The 24,448-nt window shown below is 42.4% G+C and overlaps 1 protein-coding gene across 1 annotated transcript; it reads left to right on the top strand.

Moving 5' to 3' along the window:
• Window positions 1-437: 437 nt before the first annotated feature.
• On the top strand, window positions 438-20,936 carry LOC309543920 (protein MTSS 1-like; the record flags this gene model as incomplete). Its single annotated transcript, XM_082276332.1, has 5 exons — window positions 438-557; window positions 5,080-5,250; window positions 16,032-16,190; window positions 17,074-17,236; window positions 19,387-20,936. Coding segments are annotated over 5 exons (1,305 nt in total), but the record flags the coding sequence as incomplete, so codon positions are not given.
• Window positions 20,937-24,448: the final 3,512 nt, after the last annotated feature.

The following is a 24,448-nucleotide window of genomic DNA, read 5'->3' as shown; positions in this document are numbered from 1 at the left end:
AAGACACAAAAACCGACCAGGGGTGGCATCAGTACAACTCCCCTACCTGTCAAAGTACGGAGCAGGAAAAGCCAGAAGGGCGCCCCTGCAGACGGCTCCTAGTTCGCCCCTGCAGACAGCAGCTCAGATATGAGGGACGGGTCTGATCACCCATCTGAATGCATCCTTCTTGATCTCTTTATTAGCAAACTACAGATCTATCTCGTAGTTCATTTTACGGAGTCAATCTAGGCCTTGTTAAAGTTCACTGATACCTGATGAAGGGGGAAGTGTTTTTGGCCTCTGAAACATGTTGGCTGTTTTATGTGATCATATTTTGAATAATTAAAGCAATTTGGATTTTGATACAGTCTAATAACAGTGATGTTTTAGCTTCTTCTTTCCTCTGCTTATTGATTGCTCCCAATATTCCGTTCATACGTCTCCCATGTTTCCAGAATTCATCCAGCTCTGCCTCCTCTGAAGCATCTGAAACCTGCCAGTCGGTCAGCGAGTGTAGTTCTCCCACATCTGTGAGCTCCGGGTCCACCATGGGAGCGTGGGCCTCCACTGACAAGGTGAATGTTTTTTTTTTTTCAGCCATTGAAGTGTTCCTGTATTACAATATGTACAGCTGATGATGACCTGGGAACTAACAATTATTTTGTAGCATCCAAACGAATACCTTTTCATATTGTTTCTTGCACTGTTTCAATCTCCGATAATCTGTAATCGAGATAAAATTTAAATTGTAGTAATTTTACAGGTCAACTGATCTAAGAACCAACAAATCAGAATAATAAATGACCCTGTGTAAAAGATACTAATATACACAGGCGGGTTCTGTGCAGAATTCAGGATACTTTGGTTTCCTTTCCTTTATTGAAGTTTTTATAGGTATAATGTGTTACATAGGAAAAAGAGGTGATCGGTCACTAGCTTGCTGAAAAAAAATGACATAGAAGTATGTAGAATATAGTATATTGAATATAGTAAAAGAAGATACAATAGTAGTATAAGTAAAACAAAACTGTTACTTGTTGGAATGAAAAGAAAATGACAATATTAATATGAATCATGCATGATAAGCAGATCACTGATTGATAGAGAAAAAAATGAAAGAATCTGCTAAAGATGGCTTCCAGGTGTGGATATTTTATACAGTTACATTGGCCATATGTACAGTATATGCCATACCTAACTGATGCCCCTGCAAGCTGAAAATCACTGAAGTAGACCCTATCCAGTGATCTCCAATGGCTTCCATGTCCTGGTTGCCCCACTGCATTCTGAACACAGGAGGTCAGCCACTTGGCACAGGTGCCATTAAGAGCATGCTTTGCAAAAGTGGATCTAACCCTCCCATATACCCAGTGAAGTGAACAACCTCAGATGATACACAGAGATGAAAGAAATCTCCCTACATAAATTTTACATGTATATCTGCTCTCTCCAGCTTTCTACACTGTTTAGAAAGTGAACATCATTTTAGAATTTTCTCTTTCTATTCCAGCACTGGGTGGGGAGTCTGGGCATACACTGTGTGACACCTGATTGGAGGAAAGGCACACCTCCTTCCACATAGGCAGATGAAGGTATAAACATGCAGAGCTGTGCTGTGAATAGACCAGCTCTCTGCTAATCTATCTCTATGCACCCACCCCAACACAAATTTCCAGCTGCTTTTATCTCCTGTGTCGGAGAACTTGTCAGAAGTTATCATGTTGAAGGAACAGAGCAGCAGAAAAACACAGGACTTAGGGCTTTGGAGGGAGATCAGTAAACACTACAGATATATGTGCCCAGGCCAGATTTTATGAATGGTGTTTACATCCACTTTAAGCCACAGAGTGTCATTTCTACAATCCCCTGTGTTACATTAACTGATGTATCCAGTGCATGTGTTTTTGTAAAGATAGGCCGTTCTATACCTTATTTTATAGCACCGCTTGGCGCTGACCTGACCGGCCTCCTCTTTCTTCTCCCAGTCTCACAGCTACAGTGGGAGGGGCCGAGAAACCCCCACTGACATCAGCTAGGTGGAGAGAGGCGGCCGGTCACGTGAGCGGCGCTATGAAAAAGATATACATCGGCTTATTTTTACAAAACCAAATACACTGGGACGCCTTATTTAATATAGCACGGGATTGTAGAAGGAACACTCAGAAATTATAGCAGCAGTCGGAGCTAGCAGGGAGGGGGAGGACACCTCTCTCCTGCCAAGTGCCCCCAGAGCAAGCAGCTTGCTGTGGGGGCACCCAAGCAAGCACACTCCTGAGCCGCAGCTCTGCGTGTCCATTCACACACACACAGCCGCGACTCAGCCCAGCCCCCTCTTTCTGCTCATTGATTCACTGGCTGTGATTGACAGCAGTGGGAGCCAATCTGTCTCAGCTAATGAGCGGTGAGAGTCCAAAGAGAGCCGAGACTGTTGTGCACATCGCTGGATCATGATGGAGCTCAGGTAAGTTTTACGGGGGCCGCTGCTTATAGAAGGTTTTTTTATCTTCATGCATAGAATGCATGAAGGTAAAAAACCTTGAGCCTTTACAACCATTTTAAGCATAAGATTTTTTTCTGAGAACCGTCCATCCCAATTTAGCCTAAGTTTACAATATCAAGGGTCAGGGAACACGTGCAAACCGCTCTCGTTCCCGACCTGCAGGCAAAATGCACTTCTCTTTTGCAGATGCAAAAGTGTTCCATTGATTCCTAGTGACACCCCCAAGAAGAGCTTTTCGGGTGCAAAAATACGGTGCATTTCCATGTGGACGTGTTTTTTTTTTAAAAGGACCAGGGACTCTTTCTCTGCATTTCCCACAAGTACAGAATCCCATTCAAATCCCATTTAAATCAACGGGCTGCTGTGCCGGCACAAGCGTAAGCCGCACCACCCATAAGAGTGTGAATCTAACCTAATGTGGAAATGAGGTCTCTTGTATCACCCGAGGCTAGTCACTTCACGGGGTATATGTATGGGTTTGCAACCACTTTAAACTTTCTATATATCTGCCATCTAATTCTATCTGTTTATGCGCCAACATTTTATTTTTCTAATCTAATAATAAAAATGTGTTTATTTTCTGGTAATACATTGTGGGGTTTTGCAGCAGTTTTATTTTCCATTATCATGAGCTGGGCTTTATGTATACATTTGTTGTGAAGATATTTTGGATGTGGATGCTGTTGGTTCCATACATTTAAATTGTTATTGAGTTTAATGGTATTTTTTTTATCACACATCAATTTACCCTACTGTTATTTCATGTCCATTTATCATATTTTTTTATTTTTATTTTGTACAGAGCCATCATTACCTTGGGTGAAGGCAGCCATTTTGTGAGCTAATTGTGAAAATTTAGCCTAGGCCCCATAGTACATTTCAGATAAAGAGATATCTGGTTGTAGTTGGTTACGTTCAACTGGACTTGTTCTGTAATGTTGAAGATATTAGAGCTTATCCAATGCATGTCTCCAGTTCTAATTACATTAGAATAGCCTTTCTCAACATTTTCAGCATGGAGGAGCTCTTGAAATAACTTTCAGGTCTCAGGGAACCCCTATTAAAAATGACTTTTTAGTGTGATGGTCAGTGGGAAGAATGCTCCTTACACTTGTGGTCAATGGGAAGCATTACCACCCTACAGATAGCTAAAAATTCATTGGTGTCAGAGGGAACTTATCTGAGAGGCAGAAATTGCTCAATGCTCAAGGAACCCCTAGCAACCTCTGGAGGAACCCTATGGTTCCATGCAGTGCCATCTTAAGCGCCTTATAGGCCCCCGGGCAATGCAGTGCACTGGGGCCCCGAGAGAGAGAGAGAGAGAATGGCACACACAGAGGAGGATATATAGAGCAGGAAAAGGATGGCACAGTCGATGGAGAGAGAGTGAGAAAAAAGAAATCAAGCAGCTGCAGCAGTCTGCTTACCTTCCATAACGGCTGCACAGCACATGAAGGGAGGAGGTGGGTGGAGCCCATCTTCTAGGCGCGGAGAGAGGAGGACGAGACGACGAGGAGGATCCTCCTCCGCTGTGCATGATGGGTCCTCTCAGAACGTCACTGGTTGCTAGATGCCAATCGGCTGGCCTTCCTAGCAACCAGTGTGCAGGGAGACTCAGAGCCACCGGCGGACAATGGGGGGGGGGGGACCTAGACCACCAGGTAAACTAATCTGGAGACTGGCCTAGGGGGGGGGGGGACAGTGTAAATGCCACCCTGTGTGTGGGGCCCCTTGGCAAGTGGGGTCCCCGGGCAACCGCCGGGCATGCCCAATGGAAAAGATGGCCCTGGTTCCATGGAACCTTGGTTGAGTAACCCTGCATTAGAACGTTTTTTTATTTATTTTTTATTGGGTATTCATATAGCGCCCACAATTTACACAGTGCTTTACATTCACATCAGTCTCTCCCCTCAAGAAGACTACAATCTAACTAAGCTCCCTACCTTTCATGCATACACATTATAGGGCCAATATACTGTAGACAGGAGCAAAATACCCTTCCAACATGTCTTTGGAGTGTGGGAGGGAATTTGAGTACCCAGAGGAAATGTCATGCAAGCACGGAGAGGACATGCAAACTACATGCTGGTAGTGTCCTGGTTAGAATTCAAACCAAGGACTCAAGGCAGAAGTACTAACCACTAAGCCAGTCTGCTGACCACCTCAAGCCCAGTTAAATGTGACTAACTACGACTAACTATACCATGACCTGGGTAAAGAAGAACCTTCACAGGCATTTATAGAAATGGGCCTAAGTTATGTCACTGTCGGCAGATTGTTATGATCATCCCTCAATAGGCCTCATGTACAGTATTACAAGAATAGAGTTGTGGAAGGAAGGAGTGTGTTGTCCACAGATAGGTGTCCACTTTCATACCCTAACCTATGGTAGAACATTTAACACTGAATGTGTTCTAGAAACACCTCTATTTTTTTATTTTTTTTTTTTTTTGTGGTGCTGTCTACAAAATGGCTGCTACCCCTGGGTTTAGAGGTGGATCAATCTCAGCTTGATTTTAATCACCTTTACCATTGTATTGATTTTGCATTTTGTTCCCGGTTTTGTTTTTTTCCTCCTCCATGTTGTCTGTCTCCAGCTGTCTAATGGGTATCATCACTATGGCGAAATGCCTATGGCAGGCCATTTCACCCATTTCCCGCTCCCAGTGTCCCGCCCCTGGACCCGATCTAATTCCGCTCATCCAGACTATCACTATTACACCATTGGTCCAGGCATGTTGCCATCATCCAAGATCCCTTCCTGGAAGGTTTGTGTTTGTGTGGTGCGGCTTTTGGCTTTGATGTCCCATCTCCTCTTTCCTGTCATCTAATCAAACCATTGTCCGGGGTTTCCTAATTTCTGTAAAGTTTTGATCTTTTTGTAAAGACTACACAACCGTACTGAACTCACCATCTCTCTAGATTGTCCAAAAATGATTATGCATTAAAATCATTTTGATCAGAATAAAAGGAAAACTGTAGAATTTTAAAATTATAAGTATTTAAAAAAGTACTACTTACACTGTGTTGTCTCTCTCAGCTTTATTCATCTTCTAGTGTAGTTCCATGTAATGCTAATTTTTGGTACAGAATTCAAGAAGAATTCTCACTTAATTTTTTCATTGTTCTGTCCCCCAGGGTTCAAAGTAATGATCGACCGACACCGATATTTTGGTCATAGAATATTGGTATCGGCCGATATTGGCTGATATTTTCGGACATTAAAATTTTTTTTTTTTTAATGCCAAAGGTACTGTGGTGGAGGGATCTGGGGGTCTAAAAGACCCCAAACCCCTCCTCTGCACTTAAAAGCATTCAAAACGCCAAGTTTTTTTAATTCGGCGCCGCCAGTACTTGGAAGTGATGTCATGTCATGACATCACTTCCGGGTACTCGACGCCGAATTAAAAAAAAATGGAGACCCAGTCAGACGGCGGTGGTGCAGGAAGGATGCCCAAGTTCTCCTGGTGAGACGCGAGACCCGGGGTGAGCTGTGGAAGGTGGCGAGAGGGGGGGGGCGTCCCCTCCCGCTCCTTGTAATGACAGCCAAGCGGCTTCTCAGCCGCATCGGTTGTCATTACAAGTCAGCCGACCGTCAGCTATGGATGCCGGTACCGGGGTGATGCCTCTAGCTACAGACATCACTCTGGTACATGCACTTTCCCTAAATATCGGCAATATCGGTAAATCCAAAGGCCGATTCCGATATATATCGGGGAAAGTGCATATCGGCTCCCGCTATATCGGTCGATCCCTAGTTCAAAGTACATGGAATACACATAGTCCATTGTTCCTTCATTTGTAGGCCTAGCTAACAGGTTGGACGAGATGCTCAACAACGTAGATAGCAAGCTTCTTGTTAACTGACGCTTGTCTCCACTCCAAGAACTTGCCTTAGACCAGTGGTGGCAATTGGGTGGGTGTGTTGGATGGCCTTTGGGAAGTCTACTCTCCTAGCTAGGCTTACAAAGCACGTAGGAGCATGGAACTAAGTACTACATGTACTTTGTCCCCTGGAGCACAGAATGCTTAAAGTAAAATTAAACCTACAATTTTTGATTTTTTTTTGTAACCACTTCTGGACCGGAAGGATTTGCCCTCTTAATGACCAGGCCATTTTTTGCCATTCGGCACTGCGTTATTTTAACGGAAAATTGCACGGTCGTGCGACGCTGTACCCAAATAAAATGGATGTCCTTTTTTTTCCCAAAAATAAAGCTTACTTTTGGTGGTAATTGATCACCTCTGCGATTTTTATTTTTTGCGCTATAAACAAAAATAGAGCGACAATTCTGAAAAAAAAAAAAAAACTATTTTTCACATTCTGCTATATAACATTCCCAAAAAAACATTTTAGGCCAATTTGTTTTCTGCTACATATTTTTGGTAAAAGAAATCGCTATAAGCTTATTTTGATTGGTTTGTGCAAAAGTTATTGCGTCTACTAACTATGGGAAAAATGTATATAATTTTTTTTTTTTTTTACTAGTAATGGCGGCGATCTGCGATTTTTAACGGGACTGCGACATTGCTGTGGACAGATCGGACCCCTAACTTACATTTTTGACGCTTTTGGGGGGACCAGTGACGTTACTACAGTAATCAATGCTAAAAATATGCACTGTTAATGTAATAATGCCATTGGCAGGGAAGGGTTAACCCAGTGGCGATCAAAGGGTTAAATTTGTACCTAGGGGAGTGATTCTAACTGTGTGGGGGTTGGGCTTGTGAAATGATCATAGAGACATGTGATCCTACATAGAAGGATCACAGGAGCTCTGTGATCATTCCAGAGAGAAGAACAGCTGACCGTTCTTCTCTCTCAGCGGGGAACAATCGCGGGTGTCCGGCGGCAATCTGAGCCGCCTGCCCCTTTCATCGGAGTCCCCACTGCTCGCCCCCTAGCTGCAGGCGCGCGACCGACATATACCTAAGGCGGTTCGTGCAGGAGGGCCAGCCTGCCGCAGTTACTTACCTGCTCTGTGCAGCTACTTTTGCACAGCCCAGATCCTCCTCTTATTGGGTCCCCTGCCTGGCACTCTGGGATCCTCCCCCCTGCTGAGTGACCCCATAACAAGCCGCTTTTAAGCTAATGCGTGGATTCCAGCAAGAACATTCTCCATAGGGATATATAACACTTAAAGGCAATAAAAGGCAAACTGTACACTATACATATGTGTATCTCAACCTGAAAACTCTAGTAGAGTATTATACTACATTTAACCATTGATTAATGCAGAAGGTTTAGAGTTTTAATGATACTTGTTTTGGGGGGGATTTACAGACAGTGCAGAAAAGGATGGAAAATGCATAAAAGAAACACATGACCGTTCACGGGGCACACATATAGTAAACACACACAAAGTGGAAACATAAATGGGCTGTAAACTAATTATTCAGTTATGGTGAGGTTAGTAGGCATTGTGGAGTCCCATACCTTTCACTGTCTGCCAATTGTATTTTCTTGCCTAAAATTCAGTTCTGTAATCTGTTTCTTCCGTTATTGTAAGTTGGCAGTTATTTGCCTTGGATTGGACTTTGACACCCTATGTCAGTGATGGCGAACCTTGGCACCCCAGATTTTTTGGAGCTACACCTCCCATGATGCTCAACTACAATGGAGTGCATGAGCATCATGGGAAATGTAGTTCTAAAAAATCTATGGTGCCAAGGTTTGCCGTCACTGCCCTATGTTTTATTTTGATGGGAACTTTTGGTCATATAACTGTTTTTACATCTATAGGTCCTAGTTATAAAATTAAAATAATTATATTTGATTGTACTGTTTTCTGTATTTGGCCTATCATTTTCCTCTGGATTTTCTCCTGTTACTGTATCATGTGTCTGCTGTAACCAATCACAGCAGGTCACATTACAGTTGTAAACAATGGTTGACTTCCTTTCAAGCCATTCTTAGGCTCCATGTACACGGGACGTTAAAAGTCCCTTTGAATGCTGGAATTTTTAGGACGTTTGAAACGTCCGTTAGGTTGCGTTTGTACCCGCGTTTAGCGGGCGTTTGCTGGCGTTTGCATTTAGAACCGTTCATAGAGGTCAAAAAAATGATTCCCCTTTAAAATGGAAAAACGTGAACGCTAAACGCGGGTCATCGCGTTCGGACGCGTTCGGTCGCGTTTGTGTGTTTGAAACGCCGGGAAACACACGTTCGAATGCAAATAATTGCGTTCTAAAAAAAGTCCCTGAACGCAACTGCCTGCAAATGACTGTAAACGACCATGTGTACATGGACAGATAAGATAACATGGAGCTGCGTACAGGGGCTTCTGAAAAAAACGCCCAACTGCTCCTAAACGGCCATTTCCAACGTCCCGTGTACATGGAGCCTTAGTGTTGCTAACTGTGATTGGTCACAGGGATTAGATTGTATAGACTGGGCCAATCACAGCCCATCTGCGCCATGTGATCAATTGTGGCCAATTGCAGCTAATCACAACAAAAACTGAAAGAACCGATTTTACTCAATGCCATAACCAAATGTGTAAAAATAAATGACTGATCACTTCACTATGGTACCATTATATTGCACTGGTAAAAAAAAAAACTTAAAAAAAATATAATAGAAACAAAAATATAATAAAAACAAAAATATAATAAAAAAAAATTGGAAAATGTTTTGGGTTTTTTTTGTACTTTCACCAGTCAGTGTCTCTAATCACTGTCACACCCGTTTTTATATGATGACGCTGTACTGCACTGGTGACAATATTAAAAAAAAAAAAATAAACATTTCAAAATATTATGACAAAAAATAAAAACTTCAAAAAACTTGCCATGCCTTTTACTAAATACTAAATACCTTGGACTGTCTTCATTCCAAAAAGGGGTAATTTGGGGGATATTTGTACTGTCCTGACATTTTTGGGCCTCAAGAAATGAGATAGGCTGTCAGTACATCAGGAATGATCAATTTTCAGACATACAGTGGGTACGGAAAGTATTCAGACCCCCTTAAATTTTTCACTCTTTGTTATATTGCAGCCATTTGCTAAAATCATTTAAGTTCATTCTTCTTCCTCATGAATGTACACATAGCACCCCATACTGACAGAAAAACACAGAATTGTTGACATTGTTGCAGATTTATTAAAAAAGAAAAACTGAAATATCACATGGTCCTAAGTATTCAGACCCTTTGCTCAGTATTTAGTAAAAGCCCCCTTTTGATCTAATACAGCCAGGAGTCTTTTTGGGAAAGATGCAACGAGTCTTTCACACCTGGATTTGGGGATCCTCTGCCATTCCTCCTTGCAGATCCTCTCCAGTTCTGTCAGGTTGGATGGTAAACGTTGGTGGACAGCCATTTTTAGGTCTCTCCAGAGATGCTCAATTGGGTTTAAGTCAGGGCTCTGGCTGGGCCATTCAAGAACAGTCACGGAGTTGTTGTGAAGCCACTCCTTTGTTATTTTAGCTGTGTGCTTAGGGTCATTGTCTTGTTGGAAGGTAAACCTTCGGCCCAGTCTGAGGTCCAGAGCACTCTGGAGAAGGTTTTTGTCCAGGATATCCCTGTACTTGGCCGCATTCATCTTTCCCTCGATTGCAACCAGTCGTCCTGTCCCTGCAGCTGAAAAACACCCCCACAGCATGATGCTGCCACCACCATGCTTCACTGTTGGGACTGTATTGGACAGGCGATGAGCAGTGCCTGGTTTTCTCCACACATACCGCTTAGAATTAAGGCCAAAAAGTTCTATTTTGGTCTCATCAGACCAGAGAATCTTATTTCTCACCATCTCGGAGTCCTTCAGGTGTTTTTTAGCAAACTCCATGCAGGCTTTCATGTGTCTTACACTGAGGAGAGGCTTCCGTCGAGCCACTCTGCCATAAAGCCCCGACTGGTGGAGGGCTGCAGTGATGGTTGACTTTCTACAACTTTCTCCCATCTCCTGACTGCATCTCTGGAGCTCAGCCACAGTGATCTTTGGGTTCTTCTTTACCTCTCTCACCAAGGCTCTTCTCCCCCGATAGCTCATTTTGGCCGGACGGCCAGCTCTAGGAAGGGTTCTGGTCGTCCCAAACGTCTTCCATTTGAGGATTATGGAGGCCACTGTGCTCTTAGGAACCTTAAGTGCAGCAGAAATCTTTTTGCAACCTTGGCCAGATCTGTGCCTTGCCACAATTCTGTCTCTGAGCTCTTCAGGCAGTTCCTTTGACCTCATGATTCTCATTTGCTCTGACATGCATTGTGATCTGGAAGGTCTTATATAGACAGGTGTGTGGCTTTCCTAATCAAGTCCAATCAGTATAATTAAACACAGCTGGACTCAAATGAAGGTGTAGAACCATCTCAAGGATGATCAGAAGAAATGGAAAGCACCTGAGTTAAATATATGAGTGTCACAGCAAAGGGTCTGAATACTTAGGACCATGTGATATTTCAGTTTTTCTTTTTTAATAACTCTGCAACAATGTCAACAAATCTGTGTTTTTCTGTCAGTATGGGGTGCTATGTGTACATTCATGAGGAAGAAGAATGAACTTAAATGATTTTAGCAAATGGCTGCAATATAACAAAGAGTGAAAAATTTAAGGGGGTCTGAATACTTTCCGTACCCACTGTATATCATAGTTTGTGGACTCTATAATACTTTATTACAGACTAAATAATATACACTGATTTGGGTTATTTTCCCCAAAGTAAGGGCTCTTTCACACGGGCGTTCCTTTTTTTTTGCCCGATCAGGTCCTTTTTTTTTTTTTGTAACGGACACGGATGACACTTGTGTCATCCGGTCCGTATGTCCGTTTTTCATCCCATCCGTTTGCGGATGAAAAACTGACATAATGCATGTCTATGTAAATACGGATGTCTGCGGATGACACCACTGACATCCGTTTTTGCTTCAGTTCCGTTTTTTGAAAGGAAGAAAAAATAGGGTTCTCCTCCGTTCAAAAAAACTGAACTGAACTGACAAAAAACGAATGTCGGAGGATGATCATCCGATGACATCCGTATTTACATAGAGATACATTATGTCCGTTTTTCATCCGCAAACGGATGGGATGAAAAACGGACATACGGAACGCCCGTGTGAAAGAGCCCTTATGTAGCAGAATACATTTGGCCTAAATTCATGAAGAAAGATTATTTATTTGCTAAATATTACAACAGCAAAAACAAACAATGTCGTTTTTTTATTTATTTTTTTTTTTTTCCTCTATTTAGCAAAAAATAAAAAACCCATTGGTGATTAAATACCACCAAGAGAAAGCTCTATTTGTGTGAACAAAATGATAAAAATTTAGTCTGGGTACAGTGTTGCATGACCACGCAATTGTCATTTAACCACTTTACGTCTGCCTGCAGTAATATTACTGCGGCAGAGTGGCTCGTTATCGTCTGACGACGTAGTACTACGTCGTCAGACACTCCCCTTGCTCGCTCCCGCTGTATTCAGTCACAGCGGGAGTCGGGCCAGGGGAGGAGCAGCGGCGATCGCCGCCGATCTTCCCTGATCGTCGGGGATCTAGTGTGGAGATCCGCCTGCCTGTGTAAACACAAGCGGGCGGATCTCTTAAGTGACAGGCAGGGTCAGATTGCAGGGTTCAGCATAACTGAACCCTGGATCTGTCCTTGTGTCACTCAGTCACCTCCCCCCACACACGTCAGTAAGCACCGGGCATACATTAACCCCTCCCTCTCCAATAAAATTAACCCCTTCCTGCCAGTGTCATTTTTACAGTAACAGTGCATATATATAGCACTGATTACTGCAGTAATGTCACTGGTACCCCAAAAGTGTCAAAAATGTCAGTCAAGGGTCCAATCTGTCCACCGCAATGTTGCAGTCCCACAAAAAAAATCGCAGATCGCCGCCATTACGCGTTTAAAAAAAAAACACCAAAAATGACATAAATCTTTCCCTTAGTTAGTAAACGCAATAACTTTTGCGCAAACCAATCAAAATACGCTTATTGTGATTTTTTTTACCAAACATAGGTAGCAGAAAACAAATTGGCCAAAAATTTCAAAATAAATTGGTTTTTACATCTTTTTTGGGGGGAATTTCATATAAAAAAAATTTAAAAATATTGTTATTTTTTTCAAAATAAATGCTCTTTTTTTGTATATAGCGCAAAAAGTAAAAATCGCACAGGTGATCAAATACCACGAAAAGAAAGCTCTGTTTGTGGGAAAAAAAGGACGTAAATTTCGTTTGGGTACGGCGTTGCACGACCGCGCAATTGTCAGTTAAATTCGCACAGCGCCGAATCGCAAAAAGTGGCCCAGACGTAAGACAGCAAAATGCTCCGGTGGTAAAGTGGTTAAAGTGCGACAGATTTATTTATCAGTCACATGACCCTCAACTCAAACCATGAACTACGTACACATCACAGCCTAGATCTTGGTCAAACTTCTAAGTAAACAGTTACATGATCAAAGGTCCTTTAACTGAAGAGACTCTTCAACTAAGTAATCATTTTAAATCTAAAGTTTCCAACTTTAAACTTCTGTTGTTCTCATTCTGTAGCACTGCTCAATATGTGTCTGACTTCTAACTCCACAGTAGTCCTTTCATGGGTCCATGTTGTCTTCAAGATCATGCTGACTTTTGACGGCCCCTTCAATTATTACTTTTCCTTTGTACTTATAGCAGGGCTGGATTTACACAATTGGTTACCAAGACTCCAGGATTTGCTGGTCACCTTGGGCTTCATTCACACAAATAAAAGAATGTAAAAAAGCAGTTGACGTTCTCAGTACTCATTACAAGTTTTAACTGCCTCCAATTATCAAAATAAAATATTTCCGGCAGTAGTGTTCCTTCAAGTCCTACCATCTGGTAGGGACAGAAAACGTATACAGTTTCCTAGTTTGACGTTTTAGGTGTAATTACGTTTTAGGTGTAATTATTTCATTCTGGTGATGTTGTACTTGTGAATTTAATTCAAGGACTAGCATTTAAACCAGTGGTTATAACTGGATATTATGCTTTATGGCCTTAAAGTTTGTAGACTCCTGACCATTATATCTATATCAGCTTGTTAGACATCCCACTCTAAACCAATGAGCATTAATATGGAGTTGCCAACTAGGGATCAACCGATTTATCGGCAAAGCCAATATATTAGGGGCCGATATGCACTTTTCCCGATATATCGGAATCGGCCCCGGAGGTTACCGATATTGCCGATATTTCGGGAAAGTGCTTGCACAGGAGTGATGCCTGCAGCTAGAGGTATCACCCCGGTACCGGCGTCCATAGCCAACGGTCGGCTGTCTTGTAATGTCAGCCGATGTTGCTGAGTAGCCGCTCGGCTGTCATTACAAGGACCGGGAGGGGATGTCCCCCCCCCCCCCTCCCGCCGCCTTCCGTTGCCCGCCCGGGTCTCCCGTTCCACCAGGAGACCCGGGCAACCAGCCTGCACGGCACCGAAGACCCTATCAAAGCCGCATTCAGCTCTGATCGTGTCTCCATGTAAAAACCCGGAAGTGATGTCATGACATCACTTCCGGGTACTTGGCACCAAATTTAAAAAAATTACAGCATTAAAAACAGCCAAACTTGGCGTTTTGAATGCTTTCAAGTGCAGAGGAGGGGTTTGGGGTCTTTTAGACCCCCAGATCCCTCCACCAGAGTACCTTTTAAGAAAATAAAATAAAACATTTTTTAATGTACGAAAATATCGGCCAATATCGGCCGATAACGATATGTGATGACTGATGACCAAAATATCGGTATCCGCAATAAAAAAACTATATTGGTCGATCACTATTACCAACCTCCCCTCCCTTCCCCACTTGCAGCTTTAACCACATCAGCTCTTATGGGATAGCTTTTTACAGTATTTTGGGAGTTTTCTGTGGGAATTTTCCCATTTACCTAAAAGAGCATTTGTAAGGTTACTGATATTTGATGAGAACACCAAGCTCATAATTGGCATTCTAACCCCAAAGGCGTTCAGTGGGGTTGAGACCAGGGCTCTGTGCATATCTTTTTGTTTTGGATCCTTCTTACTACATTGGGAGTTTTACTATTCTAATACTAGGAGAGGAATTGGCTGCAATACTATACAGATACTTAAATGGAGCCAATCGAGTCTATTGTGCCAGTGGCCTCTTAGGTGTAGGGATGCTACAAGTTAAAGATGCTCTGTACTACAGAGGCTGTGCCCAAAAGAGGCACACAAAGGTCAAAAAACTAGAGCTAGTATAGCTTTTCCCTATTACCGACCTGCCTTGCCTCACATTGTATCTCTATGGAGGGATGGAGGCTTAGGGGCAGGGCTGTGCAAATCCAGATCCACAAACACAGATCCACAGAATGAATGAAGCAGAAGCAAAAGACTCCTTGCACTGTAGACCCCCAGATACAGCTTCCACTCCTGCAAGGGGAATTGTGAGCAGTACAGTAGTGACATGCCCACATCTAAGTCCAAATCTGTTAAGTCTAGCAGTCAGAAGACGCAGTGCAGTGCCTTCGATTTTCTCTCTTTAGAAATTTCCCTTTGTAATCTGAATCCTTTTACTTTAGATCTACAGCTTTGAGGTTCAGGGCACAGGAGTGCCTAGGCACAGGAAGTGCACTGCTATTTTCAGGAAGCATTCAAGAAGAAATGTATATTATTTAGGGCAGTGTTTCTAAACCTGTTTTCAATTAAGGCCCCTTTTAAAATTATGGACAAGTCTCAAGGCACCCAGTTCTAAAATGTAAAAAACCTTTTCATAATGCAGCAGCATCGACACACGTAGGACACTCAACGTTAGAGGTGATGTATTCTTTCAAATCAAATACATTTTTGCACACTAGTACCGACTAGTATTCCAGTGTTTCTCCTCTCCCTCAGTTTCTCTCTCGCACTCAGCTAATGTGACCCCAGTGTTGATGGAGAGGGGCAGGGGAGGGTCAAACAAGGATACTGTGCAGGCGATCAACACCCTTCTCAACACTGATGACATCACTGGTTGTTGGGATGCCGGTGGCTGGAAGGTTGAAATGGTGCTCAATAAAAACCTGTGGCTTTGTGTAACTAAAAGGCAGGCTTGATGCACCTGCTGGCTTGTGTACAATTTTTGGGTAATTTTGGGTAATTTTAGGCTTTTTACCAAGGCTCCCTGGTTGAAAAAGGCTGATTTAGGGTACTAGTAGAGAACAAATATGTCTAGAGTGGAAATCTTCACTATTTTACTTCTAGCGCACTTATACACCTTTACATCCAGTTACCAGCAAGTAAGCGAGTTTTATAAGGGCCTTTTTATAGACTTGTAGAAATTGTCTGCTAGCAGTTAAGAGCCCAGCTGCATGTGGTCTACCAATGCCAGGTAAAGATTTTTTTTTTCAGGAAGGAGAAAGAACAGATTTTGTTAGCTGGAAGCAGTATTATTTGTTATCTCACTAAGTCAAGTGCCATGCATTAAAGCAGAGGATTTATCTCTGCTGGCTAAATAAGAGCCTGACATAATGAAAAATCCAGCCCTGATATGTCATTGTTCTCATTTCTCTGTGTACTTGCTTTGGGGGACAGTAATCTTTCCTTAAAAAGAGTCATGTTGGTGACATCCATATACAGCCTCTAACCTTTCATTCAGGACTGGGCTAAGCCAGGTCCATACGACCAGCCTGTGATGAACACTCTTCAGAGACGCAAACGTGAAGTCGACCTTTCTTCAGGAGCCCAGTTCATGCATCCCGGACTAATTAATGAGGCTCATTCACCCCGCAGTGCAAGAATGCCCATGGCATCAAGGGTAAAGTTTAATTTGACCAAAAAGCATGTCTCTAACCCTTTGTTCTCAGATTCTCTTCTTTCTCTAGCTGCTAACACCAATCTTCAGGAAACCATGCTTTATTTTACAGCTTAATTAGAAACTCTTTCTGCACTATAGTACGCCTAACCATAGAAATGACCATGACAGGGCTCTTTTAACATCTCGTTATCTTCTCTTTATGCTTTTTAACTGTTAACTTTGAGTTTGCCAGAATGGATATTTGGTTTGTCTAGAGCAGAGGTGCCCCGCCATTTTTTTTTTTTTTACAGCAAGGCAACAATTGCCAAAATTGTAGGCTGATAACCCTACAATTTTGGCACAGTAAATGAGCAAAAGATGGGCCTATCCCAGTTATGACCCCAAACTGCAGTTTTGCAAACTAGCAAAATACTTTGGGACAACCACCCTCCATCATATGGCTCTGACCATAAATGGGATAGATCTGTCATTTTGGCTTGACTGTGGATCCCCCAATTGCAAATGCAGCTCTGGGTTCAGTTGCAAATGCATGGAGGCACAGACATTATTCTTTCAGTAGTTCCAAATTTCCAATTGCCCTGCAAGGACTCCAAGGAGTTTTGTTTTAGCAGAACAAATAATATATCTGATTGGATCATAATCTACAGATCTGGCACCTCTGGTCTGGAGACAACCTGCGGGCCTCTAGCAAAGAGTTTGATGTGTCAGCATTGCTCAGGGTCTCCAGAGGTTGAGTTGAAGCATGATTGAGCAGACATTCCAGGACTTTAAGAGTTGGAGGTCTGCGGGTTGTCCATATCTGTTTACCACAATAGACTCGATCACAACATTTGCTTTCTTAGGAATTTTTCATTTATTCTTTTTTTTGTGTCCCCCCCACCAGCAAGGGGAAGAAGCAGAAAACTGTGACGATCTGGCTTTAGCCCTGAGCAGAGGACTGCAGCTTGATACACAGAGGAGCAGTCGAGATTCCCTGCAGTGCTCCAGTGGATACAGCACACAAACCACCACCCCATGCTGTTCAGAGGACACCATCCCATCACAAGGTGAGGAACACAATAGGCCTTATTCTAAAACATCACAGATAAAAACTGTTACACACAGCCTCGAATTAGCATCAAAGGTACTGTGAGTTGTTATATTAACCACTTTACCACCGGAGGATTTTGCTGTCTTACGTCCAGGTCACTTTTTGCGATTCGGCACTGTACAACTTTAACTGACAATTGCGCGGTCGTGCGACGCCGTACCCAAAAGAAATTTACGTCCTTTTTTTTCCACAAACAGAGTTTTCTTTTGGTGGTATTTGATCAACTGTGCGATTTTTACTTTTTGCGCTATAAACAAAAAAGGGCGTAAATTTTGAAAACATAACAATATTTTTCACATATATGAAATTCCCCCCAAGAAAAAGGAAAAATCTAAATTTTTAAAAAATTTTTGGCCAATTTGTTTTCTGCTACATATGTTTGGTAAAAAAAAAAATCACAATAAGCGTATTTTGATTGGTTTGCGCAAAAGTTATTGCGTTTACTAACTAAGGGAAAGATTTGTCATTTTTGGTGTTTTTTTTTTTAATGAGTAATGGCGGCGATCTGCGATTTTTTTTTTTTGCGGGACTGCGACATTGCGGCGGACAGATCGGACCCTTGACTGACATTTTTGACACTTTTGGGGGTACCAGTGACATTACTACAGTAATTAGTGCTATAAATATGCACTGTTACTGTAAAAATGACACTGGCAGGGAAGGGGTTAATTTTATTGGAGAGGGAGGGGTTAATGTATACTTGGTGCTTACTAACGTGTGTGGGGGGAGGTCACTGAGTGACACAGGGACAGATTGCATGTTCAGCTATGCTGAACCCTGCAATCTGTCACTTAGGAGATCCGCCGCTTCGTTTACACAAGCGGGCGGATCTCCAAACTCGATTCCCCGACGATTGGAGAAGAGCAGCGGCGATCGCTGGCCCAACTCCTGCTGTGACTGAAAACAGCGGGAGCGAGCCTCCGGCGGTGCGGGAGCGAGCCTCCGGCGGCGCGTGAGCGCCGCCCACAAGGGGAGGAGTCCAGCGACGTAGGTCTACGTCGCTGGATGGGAACGAGCCACTGTGCCGCAGTAGAGGCACAGTGAGCGGTCGTAAAGTGGTTAAAGAGAGCAAGTCATAACCAGACTTATGCAAAAATCTGAATATTCAGTGTTGCATTGGTAGAATTTTTAAGGCTTAATGATGGTGGAGGAGAGCAGTGATGACTGGGCCTCATTAAGCAATTTCCTAGCAATAACCTGGGAGTATTTCAGTCAGGCTTCATAGGGTATGTAAATAGCCAACACCTGTTGCAAGTGCCTTATTCAACTTTAGTCAGAGCTGCACAGTTTGTTTTTTTATCTACAGACACCCCTTACCAGAGGCGTGACTAGAACCTTCAGGTGGCTGGTGCAAGAAACCATGAAGGGCCCCCCTGACCCCCCCTCCTCCATCCAAGCTCCGGGCTTCCAGTTCTGGGATGGCATCCATGGACATCCTCCCAGAATCCTGCCTCCCACATTGATCAGTGCTAAAAATATGCATGGTCACTGTACTAATGACACCAGGGAGGGGTTAAACATCTAGGATGTTTAAAGGCTTTAATTTGTGCCTAATCAGTCTTTGTGTACTATGTGTGCTGCTTTTTACTAGGAGAAGTGATGGATTTTTTTCCCTGCTTTGCAGGACTCCATCACTCAATCAACTTTTCCCCTTTCAGAACGGAGCTCTGCCTTGTTTACATAGGCAGAGCTCCGTTCTGTGTGGCTCCTCGCCGATCAGTGGGTGTCAGCAGACATCTATTGGCTGGCATGCCGTGTGCTAAATCACAGCACTTCCACAGCAAGTGCTCCCTACCTGAAAGTGCAGGGTGATCCAGCGCAGGAGAGCCGCTCTGCCACCATATAACTAAGTTATGTGGTCGGCAAGTAGATAATGTGTCCATATGTATGGTTTATCAGTTTTAAGGAAGAACTATCTTAGTTTCTTTTGTTAATAGCAGTCTTTTCTTTTTTATGCCTGTGTGGAAGAATGAAATGGAAACCCTACTTGCATGTTATGGTGAAAAATAACTCTGCAATACAGTATTTATCCCGGCCACATTAATAAAACCCCAAAGTCTTCTACAGGAAATTCACTTAACACTCATACCTCCCTTTTGTTTCTAGTTTCAGATTATGATTACTTCTCGGTGAGTGGAGATCAGGAGCAAGAGCAACCGGATTTCGACAAGTCCTCCACCATCCCGAGAAACAGCGACATCAGTCAGTCATATCGCAGGATGTTTCAATCCAAGCGCCCTGCGTCCACGGCAGGATTGCCAGCCAACTTTGCGCCTGTTATAGTCACTCCTGGTGTGGCCACCATCCGGAGGACACCGTCTACCAAGCCGTCAGTGAGACGCGGAACCATCGGAGGAGGTCCCATTCCAATAAAGACACCAGTTATCCCGGTCAAAACCCCAACTGTCCCAGACATTCCAGGTGGTCTTCCCAGCAACACTAGTGAAGAGTCACCTGAACAGAGCCCTGACTCACCATCCATCACAGAAGGAGCCGTGCTGGGCGGGGACATACCTGCATCCTTATGGAGTGGACAAGCTTCTGTAAACCCCCCTGTCCCAGGAACCCCTGGTGTTATTGCTGAAGAGCAAAGGTCAGGTCGGTCAGAAAATGAAGAGGAAGAAGATGAACAGGATGGTCCTGTCATTCCTGAACCCACAGGCCAACCAGACCCCGAGACAGCAGATACTGCTCTGATAGATGCACCGCAGGGAGAAGATATGCTCAACGCAATTCGCCGTGGGGTCAAACTGAAGAACACCACCACAAATGATCGCTCGGCTCCTCGAATTTCCTAGAGAAAAATAAAAAAAAATAGGGAGTGTCTTCCGAGCCGGGTACAAGGAACTGCACCCTGACACTTGTCTTTAATCCATTCCAATCTATGATCGGAGGATTTTGTAGGAGCATACAGAGGGTTGACAAACTCTTCAAAAAACAAATACTACAATAGTTCCAAAAACAGCAGCATAGAAAAGACAACCTTAGAATCTGTTGGTGTTCCAATTGTAAATAGTGATTTTACTTCTGCACATAGTTAATCCCTTTTTATGTTTTTTTTTCCTGCTTTTCATTTCACAGATTCATTTTTATTTCCATAAAGTGCCAAAACCCATATTTTAGTTTCAAAGAAACCCTTGTAAATTTTAAAAGCTTTGGACCGGACAAAAAAAAAAAAAGCAAGAATAAGAAAGTGTTCCTACAAAGGATGAAGGACTGGGGGTTGTATTGCCCCTCCTCTTGCATTCTGTTTTGGACTTGTACAGATGGACAGCGGATAACCCGTTTGCTTGGCAAGGGGCGGGTGCAGTTCAATGGAACAGCCATGGGGCTACTTAATATGAGGTGTAGACCACCTTCACGTCAGAGCAACCTAACTTTTCCTATACAAACACTATGGCTAATATTTTTTTTATTATTTTAAATTCTTTGTTGTTTTTTTTGTTTTTTTAATGCTGATATTATAAATTATTAACAATTATGAGCAATAAAAAAATTGAAAAAAAAAAAGTTTTAGCATGTAATGGGGGATTTAGTGATGAAGACTACCATTGTTCACCATGCTGTCACTCACACTGTAATCTAGACATTAACGCTTGCATCTACCATGGTGATACAGTCCAAATAAGCCATACAGTAATACAGTGTTCCAGATTTTTTTTAAATGCTATTAAATCTCATTCTTTCAGGAGTAGTTTGTCAATCCCAGCATGCCACTTTAATTACTTAGTGTATTGCAGTGTAGCCAGGGTTAAAGTGTAACATGGTCTACCAACAGTAAAGACAGCAATTTTGTGTGGGGACCATTTTGTCTCGGAACAAATACAATTTTGAATCAGTTTTTGCAGTCTTACCTCTGTATAGTCTATAGACGAGGCTTTCTCAACCAGAATTCCATGGAACCCTAGGGTTCCTCCAGAGGTTGCTAGGGGCTCCTTGAGCAATGAGCAATATCTGCCTCTCTGATAAGTTCCCAATGACACCATTGACTTTTTATGTATCTTGAGGTGGGTAATTCTTCTCAATGACCACAAGTGTAAGGAGCATTCTTCCCACTGACCATCACACTAATGTATCATGAGATATGGTCATTTTGTGCATGGGTTCCCGGAGCCTAAAAAGTTATTTCAAGGGTTCCTGTGTTGAAAAGGTTGAAAAAGGCTGCTGTAGACTATCCTCTGTAGACAAAACCAGTGACATCACATCTAACTTCTATCATAGTACTTAAAGAGGAACTGAACTTTGGAAGCTGTGCCCAAAAAAAAAAGGCAAGCAGAGGACAAATGACCAGTATTTCCTTTGGTCTCCCTGCATCGGAATGTTTCCCTATTATTGACTTAGTATTCCTTGTTCTGCACTGTGTTTTGTGTGGACGTGGCTACCTTGGCAAAGGCAGGGCTTTTCTTCCTCATTGAGATCACCAAACCTCACCCCAGATCTCCTGAGACTGGCAGTTCGAGGCAGCAGTGCCTTAGATCTCACACTGCAGATATGCAGCTATAGGAGTGCCTAGGCACACTCACAGGAAGTGCACTGCTATTTTTTAGGAGGAATGCAAGACCAGAGAGACATTTATCAGGGTACTGCTTAGGTACAATAAGAGTCGGTTCACACTAAGGCGACACGACTCCTTACTACTTCGGGGGCGACTTGTGCATTACCATGCACCACGACTTCGGAGCGACTTGCAGGGACTTCACATAATGGAAGTCTATGCAAGTCGCTCCAAGGTCGCCCCGAAGTAGTACAGGACCCTTTTTCCAAGTCGGAGCGACTTGTGTCGCTCCTATTAGAACGGGTCCTGTAGCGGTCAATGGACCGCGAGGGAGCGCGACTTGTCAGGCTGACAAGTCACGCTAGTGTGGACCAGCTCTAAACGTTTCTAGATGTCCTCTATAACAACTCGGATCTTAGCTTTTTTTAGTTCAGCTCCAATTTAATAGGCTGAAATTCCATATTCTCAATATTTTTGACCCAACAAAATAGCTACACCACTGCTCACATCGATAGCGCACTTTAGGTCTCTGCCCCTATTAAAAGGGATTGATTTTTATTTCAATGCTAAATCCTCAAACCACTCTTGTGTTTGTGCTTCTCTCTTCTGTGTGCTCACATTACTTCACTAATTAAATAAAGGGATAGTTATAACAAAGGTAATTATAATTCATTAAAAGGCTAAGGCAATTATATAATTATATTTATGGTAGCAGGGAGTATATTAAAAAAATTTACATATGCACCACAGGACCTAGCTGGCTGGGTCTCATTTGAACCCCCCTAAACACGTTAATGTAGACGTTCGCTGCACTGTTAAAATTAACATAGAGGTAAGTCATTTTAAAACCACCCTTTGTTTATTTTTTGGCAAGTTAGAAACATGTAGCACAGAATTTTTTGCATATGCTGATAGAAGGAACGTCCGTGCTGGCTTTTAAAAACTAGAGTGAAGAAAACGGATCAAGCAGGCCAAGATGAAACCTGATTGGGTGGTAGGACTGCACAACTTCATCCCAGTCTAGTTTTTAAGGGACAAAATTACATTTTATGAAGTCTGTTTTCACGAATGACCTTTTTTTTTTTTTGTATTCTATGTATTTTAGGATTGTTTATAGATGGAAAAGAAAACTGTATAGATTTTGTTTTTTTTTCATTCTTTTAAAATAGACATGAATAATTAACACTGTCTTTTGCTGTGATACCCACTTTTAGAGGTCATAGGAAATCTGCAGAAATGGCTATTTGGAAATTCAAACTCTTATTTCCCAGGTCAGATTTATTATCACATAAGTATTGGTATTATAGAAATTGCATGCTCAAGTGTCTGAAGGAAGCAACATCTTAATTTCTCTGTGGAGACTGAAAGGGAGAATCTCATTCACACACTGAGGCCTACATTTATGTGGTTAAACTGAGTGCTTTTGTATTCGTAATTCGGTTAGGCATAACAATTAAAAAAAACTGTATAGAAAAATAAAAATATAAAATAAAATTAATACTGCAAGGGAAAATAAGTATTATAAATCCGGGTGTACTTAAAGCTATCTACAGAGGTAGTACCCAGCATCAAAGGTGTGAGGTGACTCAAGATGGCATTCTTGTACTTGAATATTTGCGGAAGAAGTTCCAAGCATAAATGGTATATTTTTACAAGAATATTTCTGATTTTATTAAAAAAATAAGCAGAAGAAAATATTTCAATCATTTTTTTTTTTTTATAGTAAAGGAATTTTTTGTCTATTGTGCACTTGGCATGTACAGTAAGCAGGGCTGGTTCGTGGGACCAAGGGCAGAAATGGAATATTAGGCCTACACGGGCCTGAGGAATAGGGCCAGACATTCTCAACCGAGATTTCAATGGAACCTTAGGGTTCCTCCAGAGGTTACTAGGTATTCCTTGAGCTGTGGCTGATTTTGGATTAACCTATCAGTAGGTGATGAGTACAAGTCGGCTACTCGGTACGTTACGAAAACCCAAATCTTTATTTGATACAATTACAGTGGATACAGCCAACATGTTTTGGCCATGATGGCCTTAATCCTATAATTGATAGCTATATCCACTGTAAATTTATCATGTAGCAAATAAAGATTTGTAATTCAGAACGTACCGAGTAGCTGGCTTGTACTCATCATGGACTTGTGTTTTGGGAGTGAATATCCCAGCCCAGTGCACTGGTTTTCAGCATCACAAAGTTAACAAAGCAGTAGAGCTTGGGTCCTCTTTATGTTTATACTTTTATCAGATTGTACCTGCCTAGCTCCAGGGCAGTGCCACTTGGCAGAGCCATCAGCATGACACCAATGGCCTTTTTTAACTGTCTATATAAGTGGCATTCTGACCATCACTGTAAGAGACCTTGTTCTTACCGACCACCACTGTAAAGGGAATTTTTCCCACTGACTCAAAAAAAATGGGGCTTAGAAGGGGATCCTTAAAACATAAAAAAATATTTTAAGGGTTCCTTTGTGGAAAAAGCTAGAACAATGCTGGGTTATGTTATAAATTAAGGAAATTACATTACTTTAACCTCAAGGCAGCTGTGCCATAAGAATAATTTGAGGGTAACATTACAAACACAATTTTTTGTCTCCGAAAATAATCAATTTCTCTAAAAAACAAAAAACAAAAGTGCAAATGTTAGGGAAAGACGATAGGTATGTATCATTG

This window comes from Pelophylax lessonae, assembly GCF_965119305.1.
Source record: "Pelophylax lessonae genome assembly, contig: HAP1_SCAFFOLD_510, whole genome shotgun sequence".
NCBI classification, from domain to species: Eukaryota; Metazoa; Chordata; class Amphibia; order Anura; family Ranidae; genus Pelophylax; species Pelophylax lessonae.
The sequence above is the reverse complement of the archived record's forward strand: the minus strand, read 5'-3'. Positions and strand labels throughout refer to the sequence as shown.